Below are 14,973 nucleotides of genomic sequence, written 5' to 3'. Positions count from 1 at the left end.
GTTGTCCACATCAGCATGAACAGGACATTTTAATGATATATTGGAAAAATGTTGATGTACAAAAGAAATCTGGATGCCTTTCAGACCAGTCACAGAAAGCAAGCATGCAGACTGAGATTTCACTGGACTACCAAACTAGAAACAGGTGTTCTGGGGATTGGGTTCAAATGACAGATGGTGAAATTTAAATTCAATAAAAACCTGGAATAAAACTACATACTGTCAAACATGCAACAACTCAATAATAATAATAAAAACCTTGGCTCAATGTCCTTTAGGGAAGGAAATCAGTTATTCCTAGCAGCTCCAGCTTTGTGCAATCTATATCTACAGCAACGTGGCCCGCCTTCACTGTCCTCAACACCAGCCATAATGACTGTCACATAAATGAAAACAATTAAGAGGCAAATGGCATGTTAGCCTTCATAAGGCATTTGAGTACAGGAACAAAGTAGTCTTACTGCAATTGCACAGGGCTTCAAGACTACATCTGGACTACACAGTGCATAGTTTGATCCCCTTACCCAATGAGAGGCATTGTCAGAGTGTATTGCAAAGGTTCACTGGACTGATTTGTGGGACAAGGAGAGATCAGATCAACTGGACTTTAACTGGAGATTGAGAGTGATAGGAAATCTCATTAAAATCTGAGTACTGCTCAAGTGGATAAAGGAGTGACATCCCCCAGCCAAGAAGCCAGAACACGAGTTATGGTGCCACAATACATAAACCATTTCAGTCTGAGATTAGAAGAAATGTCTTCAAAAGGTGATAAACTTGCAGTTTTTCCTATGCTGAATCGAGTGGACTTGATTGACAAACAGCCCACTCTGGCATCCAACTGTTTCTAATCCAATTAGAATTGTTAAAGGCACCACACAAAGTTGCATTGATTTCAAGTCTGGCCAGATTGTTTTCCTAGAGTGAATTTCAAGCAAGTGTGCATAGGCATCTGGTGATTACATCAACTGACAATTCTGATTAGCAGCTGCACATTGGAAATATGATGCACCAAGATAAATCAGAGACTATGCTCTTTCATTGTTCATCTGTGCATTGTACATTCAGAAAAACAGTGTTTTATAAAGCCACCAGGAAATTCTTCTGATCCACATCGATGAATCGCAGGATTTCTCACCTGTCAAATGGAGCATCCTTCATGAAATAGGAAATTTCAGATCAACAATACCACAGGAACAGACTCTGGCTTACATGACTGTGCTAATGGAAATTGAAGAAACCTGAACACCAGTTACCATAAATTCAGATTAGTTTAGAATGGCAGCATGCTTTGTACAGACTTCTGTCACTATTGTGTGACATCTTGCCCCTACTCCAACTGTACACTAATTGGGGAAGATAGCCACAGTGTATCCCTGCCCCTTCTAGTGGTCATGCATCTGAACAGGTTTCGAAAACCACCTGCTTATTCCAATTGCCACTGCATCTAATCCATGCGATCAGACAGGATCTGCAATTGGACATTTCCTGTAGATACAGGAAGACGTTCAAACTTATTGCGCACATTTCACGAGAAGCATAATACTCTGCTGCCATTTTTACCCTCTAGCAACTATTTAATTTTTTTAAGAGCTAACTAGATGATCCCTTGTGTTATATTCTAAGGAATAATAAATATACTGTTCTGTAAACAAAGGTGCCACTCTATCATTAGCTTATATTCCACTACTAAAACCATATGGGTATGAAAAGGCTAATGCTTTGACAGGTAATCTGCATGGTTGCCACCACAGCTTATGTAGCATGTTTTAAAAATATCAATTTGCAACCAGAATGGTTCCTAAAATTAAGTTTAAAAAGTCAAGTTCTATGGTGTATAAAACCAGTACCCAGTGAAAGAACTCACCGGAAGGGAGTTTATTCTTCTTATGGGGATTTTTCTGAAAAAAAAATTATAGAAAGATCATTAACACAACACAGCTTGTCAGAACTGACAAACTTCTTTTTCTTCATCCTAAAAAGGACTTCAATATTTAACCCCTTTTGCAAGAACTCCAGTCTAAAACATATACAATGGTCAACCCCAACCACATCAGGTCTCAACTTCCCACAAACAAGGTAGTTTTAAAAAAATCATGCTTGGTTATGATTCTGAATAGTTCCAAATATATCAATTTGAGTTCATCTTTAATCATAAATGATGGATGTACTGGCTTGATGAGTAAAGAGTGCACCAAGAATCAGACAGCTGCAATAGAGGTATTTTCCTGGACCCTTTAAAGCCAACACTACTATTAACAGGTTCATTCCAGTCAGTCAAGACCACAATGAGGGAAGAGGGGAAAACTACAAATTTAATTAAAGAATGGCGACTCACTCTGCTACCATTACCATAAGAATGCATCCCAGTTATTTATCAATTCTAATGGAATGTGCAGAGATAGACATGGAATTACTGTCACCCCTGGAATGGAGAATAAAGCACTTAAAACAGTCCTGCAGATTTGTTAATAGTCAGTTTAGCTTGGTGGGTGGTGGTGGGGTGATGGGAAGGAAAACAAGAGGAACAAGGAGTTGCTGCGTGCAAGAGTAAACCATGTCAGGAAAAACGAGGAAAAAGAAAAATTCAAGACTGTCAAATAACCCAGCTTTACCACTAAAACAACAGCTGCAAAATTTTTTAAAAATCATGTCAACAGCCTTACTACATGACCTCAATGCCATTTCACAATGTATATATTAACTATGCAGAGTGCTAAAAAAGGATACTTCAGGCCACAGGGTTACTTACTTAGTGTTCACTTTTCCAGATTCTAATATTGCCTTTTCAAACCTATAAGAGAGTAACAAACACTGGAATCAAATCAAGAATAAACTACCAAATCAGAAAGCAGCTTTTAAAGAGGCATGACAAAACTAGAGCAGAATTAGCCAGAACTTGGGTTTAAGTTTGTACCAAGGATAAACAAAATGGAGGTAAGGTTCTGTTATTTCAAAACCAGTTTTTCATGTAACATTGGTCAAAAAGCATTATTTGAAAACTGAAAACACCTTCACCATTTCAAAACCTTGTTTCAATATTGGTAGATAGCACTATATTCACATGGTTAAACTCATGAAATCTTTAATACTTAGTGGCTTCACATCTGTCCATTAGTAGCAAGTGAACTTAAGTGTGATGAATATAGGCATTCTACAAAGTGTAGAAGATCCCAAGCACCCTCAGCTCAGTTGAATGGGGGCAAAATTTGCATTAGCATATTCACATGGCCTTTTGGACTCACTGCTTGCCACCTGTATGCAAATGAACCTCTTTTGACTCAGACAGAGATTAGCCTCAGTCACCATATGCCATCCAAGGGAGTTCTAAAGGACTGACCCTACAGCTGACCGTATTTAATCAGTGCCACAGTCAGGAAGACACAAGTGTGGCGTAACAAAGACAGCACAACAGAATTAGTCAAGCAGAAGAGACAGACTTTTTCCTTTCAGCATGTGCTACTAACCATGTACAGCTGTCTAAGACAGCAACAGATGGGACTATGCATGCACCAACCCTACAATTAAATGAAAGTCTCAGAGTTTATTGCAGTAGCATGCAGATAGCAATGAGAGAATGATTTTGACCTCTATTGAAAAGTTAATAAATAGCTCACCAAAATGGAAATTCTAATGCTGCTTTTATGAGTTTGCCTGTACTCCGTGCAAAATGTTAAACAACTAGATAATAACCTATAGCTCTTGAACTGTAAAGTTGGCAAAAATCAACTTTCAAAAATTGCTACAACTGAAGGAAATGGTTAGTGAGCCAATACCCTTAAATAGCAAACAGGATCTTAAAGATGAGCAGCACTGCAAGCTTAAAATGAAACAAATGCAGTAAATCAATGGCCAAAACATCTGAATAAAAATAAGTACTGAACTGAGGAGACTGAGCACAGAATAAGACATAAGCTTGCAGGTATTGAAGCAGCATCCGAGGCAGATAAGAAACAAAAGCTAGTATTGCCTGGCTTGAGTCTAATTGATTTGTGGGGAGATTTGCTAGTGATGTCAAACAGTCTGGCCTTGTTAATTAAAAGATGCAAATAAAACACTGCTGCTGGAAGTCAAACCCAGACGACTAGCGGGTGCAATGAATAGTTACAACTTCACCAGCATGCAACTGGCCTTTTTATACAGAATGAAAAAGCAACAGGCTCCACAGCAAACAGCTCCATTGAAAACAATGTTAGGAAAGGTCATCACTAATAACCAGTTGGAGACCGATTCCATACAAAGTCAAACCACTTCTGTAGTACTGTACAATCCTGACAGAGGCAATAGAACCCTGGGGTGAGGGGTACAAGAGCAAGTGACAACAACATGGCTACTATTGCATGAGCTGCAAGAGTGATTTCTAAAGAGTTGATCACTTTCACTTCATGAAATGAAGGTTGTTTAAATCACCAGCCTGATAAAGTAATTTCTACAAGAATCAAAAGTTAAGAGGCAATGTTAAGTGTTTATTTTCAATGAGTAGTACTGACGAACATTACAATATTGGAGATGATTTTCTCGATATTTCAGTTGAGGGGAAACAAGGCTTCAGTTTAGAAATTAAAAACATGAAGAGTGTGCTTGCAATTGAGCAAGGATGGGACAGGATAAGTAGAAAATTGAGAACTAAAGGGATTTTAATGAAACATTTAGCACAGCAAGACTGTAGAATTCACCGAGTTGGATATAGGTTGCAGTTGAATGTTCAGTAAAGAGCAGATGGAGTGGGGAATCCATTCTGATCATTTATTGAGCCTATTTACTTACATGGTGAGTTAGCATTAACAAGCACTGGTTGAATAGGGCGGTTAAAAAAAATTCTCCATAACTGGCTGAATTTCTCAATAATATTACTGCAACCATACAGTTTTAAGCCTTTTAAAATTTAACTGACATTGCATGTAATAAGGTCTAAGGATTGTCAATGCTCTTTGGCTTCTTCCCATTAGTTTTTTTTTAACATCTGATTTGTCAGATTAAACAAGTCAGATTATTAACAGGAGGTAATATCTATTATTTGTTGATAATGGATTTGAAGTAAACACCACAAACCACAGACAGTAAATAAGAGCACAAGGCCCCCAGGCTACATTCTGAAAAATTTCATTTCTGCCCTCATATTTGACCTGAATGCTTATACTTAAATTCTTCAAATTTTATGTAGAGGAAATTTTGCTGCTCCACATGTTTTAGAAATGGGGACACCTTGCCTCCACACCTTTCGTCAGATATCCATGCTAACAGAACAGGGGTGCCAATTTAAGAGAGAGAAGGAATTTCCTGATGGTTGAGTCCCTTTGGAATTCTTTGCCAGAGCTTTGGGGCAGAACACTTGTGTATTCTCAAGGTCAAAATGGATAGATTGGTAGGAGATACAAGGGCCACTGGGAAGAGAGGCCTGCGAATGTGAGGAATGTCAGCGGAGGCATAATCCACTCAAGTTGAAGGCTATTCCTATTTCTTGGTTTATTTGATATGCAAACTTAAAAAAACTAGTTTGAATCCTTGACCTTAGACAGACAGGACCTTGATGACATTACAAATCCTCGGGATAATTGATTTTCAGTAGAGTTCAGTTGCTCTTGAGCAAGGATATAGGGCTGAACTGCTTGGAACAAAGATACTACCACCAAATCCGGAGCACAAACTTCACACACTGAAGTTCATTCACATATCCAGGGCCAACTAGTTACCCAAGGCCAACGTACACAGTACAAGCAGAAGTCATAGGCACTGTACAATTTCCTTTAAGAATTATTCAGAACCTAAACAGCAGGAATGACATTCAAAGTTAAAAAACACCAAAGCACAATTAGCATTTAAGCTAATTAAAACTTCCAACCTGATTGAAGAAAGGTATACACAATGGGGCTGTTTCTGAACAACAAAAAAAAACATGAAGACAGCACACGGCCAAAATTGGCAGCGTTAGGTAGTACAATGTGCGCAACTGGACGTAGCTAGAAAAGAATGCCCTCACTTTAGTCCCATTCATTGGGCAACAACCCTCTACTGCAAACATTTGTTCTGAGGCAAGAACAATATGGTGCTCAACTGGATACACTGCAACAGAAATATACAATTTTTTATCCAAAATTCTATCCACACGCACTAGCAAGACACCTCGAAACAACATTTGGAACTGGAGGATTAAATATAAAGTGAAACAAGAGCCACCATTTCGAAACTGAAACAATGCTTATATGGAGCAATATCAGCCATTTCCCATCGTACAAACCACGTAACTTGGTTTAGAGATGCCGGTGTTGCACTGGGGTGTACAAAGTTGTTGTGTGATTTTTAACAACTTGGAAGGAAGACTGGAGATTAAATTTAAAATAGTGGAAATATTGCTAATGCAAAGATGAAGATGGAATCAAGAATGTCAAAACTCATGAAAGTTTTGCTGGTGAGGGGGGGTAAAATGCAGGCAAGTATAGTATGGGACAAAAACAGCAAATTAAAAGAACTTCTCAGAAGGTAAAGCACAGACACACCAGGCAGTTTCATGTATTGTAAAGTGCTACTTGCAGAAGCTGTTCTGTTGGGAGTAGAAGAGCACGTAATTAGTATCAGCAAGCCCGGGAAGCTGGAAATAGGTGTCAGCAAGTCTGATGAATGGGGAAAGCCACACAAATTGCTGAAGAATCAGTAAATTTAGGTAGAAATTGGATTTTACATATAGCCAGAGTGAAAGCAGCAAAATGTTCTGGTCACTTCAATTTGCAAAATGCAAGCCATTGGTATACACATACCTTTTTAAACACAGCAGCAGGTTCAGTAGCAACTAGTATGAAATTTCCATTGGTTGCCAAGCATTTTTAGTTAATACTTTGCCTAATCATCATCCAAGCTTAACCAAGGGGAGTGGAAACTTACGTTTCATTGATTGCCTTTTCATCCATTGGACTTGGGGAATCCATACAAAGCCCTAGTAAAACAATTAGGACAATTTAATCAGTTACTTGTCTCTTAACACAAAGTAAAAACAGGACTAGGCTATCAGCCTCTCAAGGCTACACCACCATTCAATTCCAGTTTTGGCTGAACTAACTTCACTTGCCTTGCTAATGGCTTGAATTCAACATTATGCAGGTGCCATGTCATTGTTCTGGGACTAGAAAATTCTAAACATCCACAACCCTGAGTTAAACAAATCCTCATGAAAATCTTAATGGCCAACCACAAACTGTAAAGATGGATGCCTGGCTTCAAGAACTCTAGCCAAGAGATCATTCTGCACAGTGGCCTTCAGCCCAATTTTAGATGTTTCAATATATCAGCTTCTGTATTAAAGATTATAGAGATTTTACAGCACATCTACTAGTCAAGCAATCCCTCATTCCAGAAATCACTTTTTTACACTTCCTGCAAAACAAGCATCTCTTTGCATAAAGGCAGCTGACATCTAAAAAGTGCAAAGTAAATCCCAACCGAATATTGACTATACAAATGGAATAAAAATCAAATTACTGTACAGTAATTGCAGTTCCTCTTTATTCATAGGAAGACAAGTTATGATCACCTGAAGCTCCTTGTACATCCAAAGACTACCTCTGAAGTGCTGGAGAGTTGAGGGCAGCTAGCAAGATGCCAGCGGAAGGACTCCAAGTAGTATCAAAACAGGTAGAGTGAAATGAATCAAAGTGAATTTCAAAGCGGTGGTATACTTGGTTTGGTCCCAGGATAGCTTTTCATTTTACGTTTACTCGATAGATTGAAAGAAACCTTAAAATTGGAAAAACTGGAAGAATGGGAGGTGACATTCAGATTTTCTGCCATAAAATTATACACAATAGCCACAATGCAAGTAGTACTTGTTTGGATCAATTCTTGTAAAGGTCATTCAAAAATGAACTAGTAATAAGGGTCAGAAATTTAAATAAAACAATGTTTACCTTTATACTTTCCTTAAATGCATCTACGCTATTCAACTCAACTTCCTTTAACATGGAACTTGCTATCAAATTAAATTAATTTGAAAAAATATAGATGAAGACAATAGGTGCAGGAGTAGGCCATTCTGCCCTTCGAGCCTGCATCACCATTCAATATGATCATCCTTAATCAGTATTCTGTTCCTACCTTATCTCCATAACCCTGAATTGCATAACCCTTGAGAGCTCTATCCAACTCTTTCTTAAATGAATCCAGAGACTGGGCCTTCACTGCCCTCTGGGGAAGAGCATTCCACACAGCCACCACTCTCTGGGTGAAGACATTTCTCCTCATCTGTCCTAAATGGTCTACCCAGTATTTTTAAGCTGTCTCATCTGGTTCGGTACACTTCTTCCTTGATGTAAACCATTTCATATTGCGGCAGTAAAGCAGCAACTGGTGCATTCTGGATTAGTGGTGCTGGAAGAGCACAACAGTTCAGGCAGCATCCAAGTAGCGTCGAAATCGACGTATCGGGCAAAAGCCCTTCATCAGGAATAAAGGCAGTGAGCCTGAAACGTGGAGAGATATGCTAGAGGAGGGTGGGGGTGGGGAGAAAGTAGCAGAGTACAATGGGTGAGTGGGGGAGGGGATGAAGGTGATAGGTCAAGGAGGAGAGGGTGGAGTGAATAGGTGGAAAAGAAGATAGGCAGGTAGAACAAGTCCAGAAAAGTCATGGGGACAGTTACTGAGCTGGAAGTTTAGAACTAGGGTGAGGTGGGGGAAGGGGAAAATGAGGAAACTGTAGAAGTCCACATTGATGCCCTGGGGTTGAAGTGGTCCGAGGCAGAAGATGAGGTGTTCTTCCTTGAGGGAGCGGCGGTGAAGGAGGCCCGGGGGGGGGGAAAGAGTTGAAATGTTGGGCCACGGGGCGGTGTGGTTGATTGGTGCGGGTGTCCCGGAGATGTTCCCTAAAGCGCTCTGCTAGGAGCTGCCCAGTCTCCCCAGTGTAGAGGAGACCGCATCGGGAGCAACTGATACAATAAATGATATTAGTGGGTGTGCAAGTAAAACTCTGATGGATGTGGAAGGCTCCTTTAGGGCCTTGGATAGAGGCGAGGGAGGAGGTGTGGGCGCAGGTTTTACGGTTCCTGCGGTGGCAGGGGCAAGTGCCAGGATTGGAGGGTGGGTTGTTTGGGGGCGCGGACCTGACCAGGTAGTCGCGGAGGGAACAGTCTTTGAGGAAGGCGGAAAGGGGTGGGGAGGGAAATATATCCCTGGTAGTGGGGTCTGTTTGGAGGTGGCGGAAATGTCGGCGGATGATTTGGTTCATGCGAAGGGTGGTAGGGTGGAAGGTGAGCACCAGGGGCGTTCTGTCCTTGTTATGGTTGGAGGGGTGGGGTCTGAGGGCGGAGGTGCGGGATGTGGACGAGATGCATTGGAGGGCATCTTTAACGACGTGGGAAGGAAAATTGCGGTCTCTAAAGAAGGCAGCCATCTGGCATGTTCTGTGGTGGAACTGGTCTTCCTGGGAGCAGATACGGCAGAGGAATTGGGAATACATTTTTGCAAGAGGTAGGGTGGGAAGAGGTGTAATCCAGGTAGCTGTGGGAGTCGGTGGGTTTGTAAAAAAAATGTCAGTGTCAAGTCGGTCGTCATTAATGGAGATGGAGAGGCCCAGGAAGGGGAGGGAGGTGTCAGAGATGGTCCAGGTAAATTTAAGGTCAGTGTGGAATGTGTTGGTGAAGTTGATGAATTGCTCAACCTCCTCACGGGAGCACGAAGTGGCGCCAATGCAGTCATCAATGTTGCGGAGGAAGAGGTGGGGAGTGGTGCCGGTGTAATTATGGAAGATCAACTGCTCTACATAGCCAAAAAAGAGACAGGCATAGCTGGGGCCCATACGTGCGCCCATGGCTACCCCTTTGGTCTGGAGGAAGTGGGAGGATTCAAAGGAGAAATTGTTAAGGGTGAGGACCAGTTCAGCCAAACGAATGAGTGTGTCAGTGGAAGGGTACTGTTGGGGATGTCTGGAGGGGGAAAAACAGAGGGCTTGGAGGCCCTGGCCATGGCGGATGGAGGTGTAGAGGGATTGGATATCCATAGTGAAGATGAGGCATTCGGGGCCAGGGAAACGGAAGTCTTGGAGGAGGTGGAGGGCGTGGGTGGTGTCTCGAACGTATGTGGGGAGTTCCTGGACCAGGGGGATAGAACAGTGTCGCGGTAGGTAGAGATGAGTTCAATGGGGCAGGAGCATGCTGAGACAACGGGTCGGCCAGGGTGGTCAGGCTTGTGGATCTTGGGAAGGAGGTAGAACCGGGCAGTGCGGGGTCCCGGACTACGAGGATGGAAGCTGGTGGGTGGAGATCTCCTGAGGTGATGAGGTTCTGTATGGTCTGGGAGATGATGGTTTGGTGATGGGGGGTGGGGTCATGGTCGAGGGGGCAGTAGGAAGAGGTGTCCTCGAGTTGTAGAGGTCAGTGCGCCAGACTACCACTGCGCTCCCTTTATCCACTGGCTTGATGGTGAGGTTGGGATTGGAGTGGAGGGATTGGAGGGCTGCGCGTCGTGAGGGTGAGGGGTTGAAGTGGGGGAGGGAGGTAGACAGGTTGAGGCGGCAATTAGTGCAGACAAGACATGTGAAAAAGCATTTAAACGTAAATCATATTGACTTTTCCAGTTGCATGTGTGGAACATGGGGTACAATCTGATAACATCAGCAACAAGCAGTCAGGAATCAACTTTTGCATTTACAAGCCTAAACTTGTGCTTTTACTAACAATGGAAATATCACCGCAAAGTAGTCCAGAGATCAATTCACTTTTCAGGCCACTCAGGATTCTGCCTTGATCTGGAGTTAATGTGGTAAACTGGAGCAGTCTGTGCCACTCAGGCAGGCCAACAGCTAATGACAACTCTACCTTGGGTGTGGCAAAATATAGCATTCAATGAACCAGCAGGAAACCACAAGTTGGCAGCCAATCAATGAAATTTACAAATACTTTTAAAAACAACAAGGACAAACTTGCATATTACAAAATGAGTTTCAAACAAAACGCTGAGATGAGTAGATCAGTCAGCCACACCAAGAAATTGCTTTTAACTTGAATAAAATGAATGTTTCACTTGTTAACCACAAAATTTGAAATAGTAACCTTTGTTCTCAGTCCCACTCAGCCCTGACAATCAGGTGACTTTGAACTTGATGGGCATTTCAACACCACTTACCCATACACTTCCCCCATCCCTTAATTCCTTGCAAGATTATGAATTTAATCAATCTCTGCCTTGAACACATTTAACATCATGGCCTTCACTGTGCTCATTGGCAATGAATTCCACATGCCCACCACTCTCTGGTGGAAGACAAGTCTCCTCATTTCCATTCTAAATTGACCCCCTCTAACTTTGAGAGAGTGCCCAAAAGTCCTGGCATCCCCACCTGACAGAAAATTTCCCAGCATCCACCCTTTCTAAGCCATTCACCATCTTGTAAGTTTTGATTAGACCTCCCCTCAACTTTCTAAACTCTAAAGAATACAATCCTCGGATCTCAGCCATTCATCGTATGTTAGGCCTACCATTCCAGGGATCAACCGTGTGATTCACCGCTTCAGACACGCAAGTGCCAGTATGTTCTTCCTGCAGTGTGGAGCACAAAACTGGGCACTATTCTAAATTGGCCCAAACCAGACCTTTATAGAGTTTCAGTAGCACATCGCTGCTTTCACATTCCAACCCTCTAGATAAATGACAAAATTACATTTGCTTTCTTAACCATGGACTCAATCTGCAAGTCAACCTTTAGAGAATCTAGACTAGCACTCCCAGATCCCTTTGTACTTTGGCTTTTGGAATTTTCTCACCTGTTTAGAAAATAGTTCATACCGGTATTCATTTTTCCAAAGTTAAAGACCTCACATTGGTCCAAGAAATGCCTAGAATGCATTCTCCTAAACTGTCTAAAGCTTTGTAGCCTCCCTACCTCCTCAGAACTATCTGCCTGTCGACCTAACTTCATATCATCAGCAAACTTCACCAGAATGCCCCATTCTCTTTGCCCAGATCATTTATAACAACTGCGAACCCAACACTGAACCCTGCAGGACACCACTTGTCACCAGGTGTCATTCCAAAAAAGAACCTTTTATGCCAAACCATGCCAGTAGCTCACCTCAAACACCATGGACGTCACCTTACTCAGCATACTCCTGTGAGGCACCTTATCAAAGGCCTTTTGGAAGTCTAGGTATAGTCTAAGTCAAAGTTTGAGAAAAGCCTAGTGACTAAGATAAGTAAACATTCCTAGCAGTCTGCAGAAGCTGGGTAGATTAATCGTATTTGCTTTTGCGCTAAAGTTACATGGTCAATGAACTCCTGTTTGAATTATAAGCTTGGTGCCTGATCTGTTATTCAATCTAGTTAGGAACAATTGAACATCACTGAACATTTTAATTTCAATGTTGCCATATCCAGTGTTATGGAATCTGATTTGTGCCAGTTAAGGCAATGGCAAACATTCAAGGATTGTCAAGACTTTTTCCCTGAAATCAGTCAAGCAGATTAGACAAACTTGGATTCAAGTTTACAAAATGAGGAGGAGCATGGATAGATCAGTTTCTCTCTCTCCTCCCCCACCAAGGGTGAAAATGTCAAATACTGGGGGATAATGTACAGAAATTTTAAGAGGCGTGAGGCACAAGTTTTTCTTGAAAAAGGGTGGTAAGATGCCTAGAATGGGCTGCCAAGGAAGGTGGCAGAAGCAAATGATAGCAATATTTAGAGGCATTTAGTCAGACATATGAACAGGTAAGGAATAGGTGTATACAAACCACCTAGAAGCTGATAGGATTAGGTTAGAATGACCTCAGTTGATACAGACATTGTGGACCAAGAGCCTATTCCGGTGCTGTATCGCTTTAAGTACTACTTTAGGCACAGTGCCAGCTAAGTGGAGTGTACTTCTTCCTAACTTGTGCACACAATACTTTAATTGGAACCGGGAAGCGGGGGAAAGAGAAAGAAAGAGGGGATTGCCAGGGAGAAAACAGACATTCTGAGCTCCCATCGAGTACCAACCTGCATCAGAATCGGATGAGAGCGTCTTCAGTAACACGGCTCCACTCGGCCTGCGTTTCGGGGTATCGCAATTACTAAAAAAGGGACAAAAAAAGTCATTGAAATTTCCATGCACAAGCCATGTGGGGGCTGGAAGCGCTCAGAGTGAGTAAGGAGGTGGGGTGGGGAGGCGCAAACAAAAGGGACCAGCCGCACAAATTACCACCCCACTTAAAACATTGCACAAATAATTGAAAAACGTCGTGAATTCTGATTTTTTTTGCATAACCAGTAGTCAATCTCCAACCTCCTGCTTCTGCGCAGAATGCAATGCTTCCCAGCATGGGAGCATCAACCAGGATAGAGAGGTACAGAGGGGGGAGAAGAGAGAGATGGAGAGACACACGGGGGGGGGGTGAAGAAAGAAAAGAGAGACACGGGGGGGGGGGGGGGGAGAGAAGAAAGAAAAGAGAGAGACACACAGAGGGGGGGGGGGGAGAAGAAGAGACACACGGTTGGGGGGGGGGGGGGGAGAAGAGAGAAGAAAGAAAAGAGAGACACACAGAGGGGGGAGGAGAGAGAAGAGAGAGAGACACGGGGGGGGGGGGGGTGAGAGAAGACAGAGACACAGAGGGAGAGACACACAAAGCCCCCCCACCCCTTGTTTTACCTGCCCAGGCCACTCAGGTTGACCATGTTGAGAGCCAGGTTGGTGACCGGCGACAGCACCGGGGGCTCGGACGAGAACAGGGCTTTACACGAGCGGCCTTTCTCCAGAGGGAGGGGGGCCAGCTGCTGCTGCTGCTGCTGCTGTCTGCCCGGGCTGCGGCCGGAGCTCGAGCTCCTACACGGCTGCCTGGGGGGACTGGTGACCCCACTCATGGCGACAGGGAGCGGAATAGACACCTTTATAAAAACAACACGGTGTCGGCGAGAGGGGCGTTTGTGGGGGAAGAGGAACGGGCCGGGGATGAAAAGCGGAGGGTGAGCGTTTAAAGCGGGAGCAGCAGGGACCGATTCCTTTTCGTTGGCCCGCTCCCCGGCCCCAAGGCCTTCTCTTCAGGGTCTCATTGGCGGTGCCGGGCCCTCTCCTATCACTCCGCTTTCCCCCTCCCACCCTGTCTATCCAGTTATCGGTTGCTGCCCTGCCCCATGGCGCCCCTTGAAGGCCTCAGGCTCCAGCCGCCGCTCGCGCCACCGCCTTTATTTCGAAAAATAACAACGCCCATAGGCCCCGCCTCCGGGCGGGCACGCACGCGGTGCCACGTGACAGCGAAGGCCAATCGTTCGCCCGCTCCGACTCAGCGGGCGGGGTCTCAGCTCCAGCGGCGCGCGCGCTCGCCTTCCCCTGTCAATGAGAGAGATCAACCTCCCGGCCACGCCTCCCACCCTGTGCGGATCACGTGGCACCTGGGCACCAAACCCTGCGTTCTCTCCTCGCCACGGGCGGGGTCTCATCTCCAGCCACGCCCCATGTTTCTCGTCGTCATCAGCTGCTGGGGAATGACCACGCCCCTTCCCGACAGGATCATGTGACTGAGCAGATCCACCTTCTGGGCAGCCCTCACCAAGGGAAGGAGGTGCTGGAGCAGGACTAGGTCAAAAAGAAGGTAAAAACAAAAGAAACTAATCAACACCAGGTTTATTTGAAATTGTAAGCTCTACGGAGCTCCGCTCTTTCCTCAAGCATGTTATGATGGGCAAGTACAAAACAGAATTTATAAGCAAAAAGTGAACTTTAAAACAGCTGGCCTTGTTCAACTCTTTAATCAATTAAGAGGTAGAATGCTGATTAAAGTCCAAAATCCAGTTTTCTTTCAAGTCTCTATCCCTAGATAATTAAAGGTACAGGAAATCATATCTCAGGTTAGACAATGCACTTTATGTCAAGATTAACGTGGTGCTTAAAAAGCACAGCAAGTCAGGCAGCATCAGAGAAGCAGGGAAATTGATGTTTTGGGCTGGAGCCCTTCCTCAGGAATGAGGCTGGGAGTCTCCTGGGTGGAGAGATAAATGGGAGGTGGGAGGTGGGGAAAA

The 14,973-nt window shown here is 43.7% G+C and overlaps 2 protein-coding genes across 2 annotated transcripts in view; both read right to left on the bottom strand.

Moving 5' to 3' along the window:
- The window catches only part of cdc25b (cell division cycle 25B), a 40,196-nt gene extending 26,056 nt beyond the window's left edge, over positions 1-14,140 (bottom strand). Inside the window, exons 1-5 of the mRNA XM_072575168.1 lie at positions 13,607-14,140; positions 12,958-13,031; positions 6,880-6,931; positions 2,753-2,794; positions 1,868-1,901 (exon numbers count right to left, since the gene is read on the bottom strand). Of these exons, the coding sequence (XP_072431269.1) occupies positions 1,868-1,901; positions 2,753-2,794; positions 6,880-6,931; positions 12,958-13,031; positions 13,607-13,818 (414 nt within the window). The 5' untranslated portion in view covers positions 13,819-14,140. The remainder of the gene's footprint in view (positions 1-1,867; positions 1,902-2,752; positions 2,795-6,879; positions 6,932-12,957; positions 13,032-13,606) is intronic.
- A 225-nt stretch (positions 14,141-14,365) lies between these two features.
- Positions 14,366-14,973, bottom strand: part of LOC140481233 (N-acetyllactosaminide beta-1,3-N-acetylglucosaminyltransferase 4-like) — an 85,104-nt gene continuing 84,496 nt past the window's right edge. The window contains exon 2 of the transcript XR_011961485.1: positions 14,366-14,530. The gene's annotated coding sequence lies outside the window, so the exon portion shown is untranslated. The remainder of the gene's footprint in view (positions 14,531-14,973) is intronic.

Source organism: Chiloscyllium punctatum, chromosome 1 (genome assembly GCF_047496795.1).
Source record: "Chiloscyllium punctatum isolate Juve2018m chromosome 1, sChiPun1.3, whole genome shotgun sequence".
In the NCBI taxonomy this organism is placed as follows: domain Eukaryota; kingdom Metazoa; phylum Chordata; class Chondrichthyes; order Orectolobiformes; family Hemiscylliidae; genus Chiloscyllium; species Chiloscyllium punctatum.
This window is presented reverse-complemented; position numbering and strand designations above follow the sequence as displayed.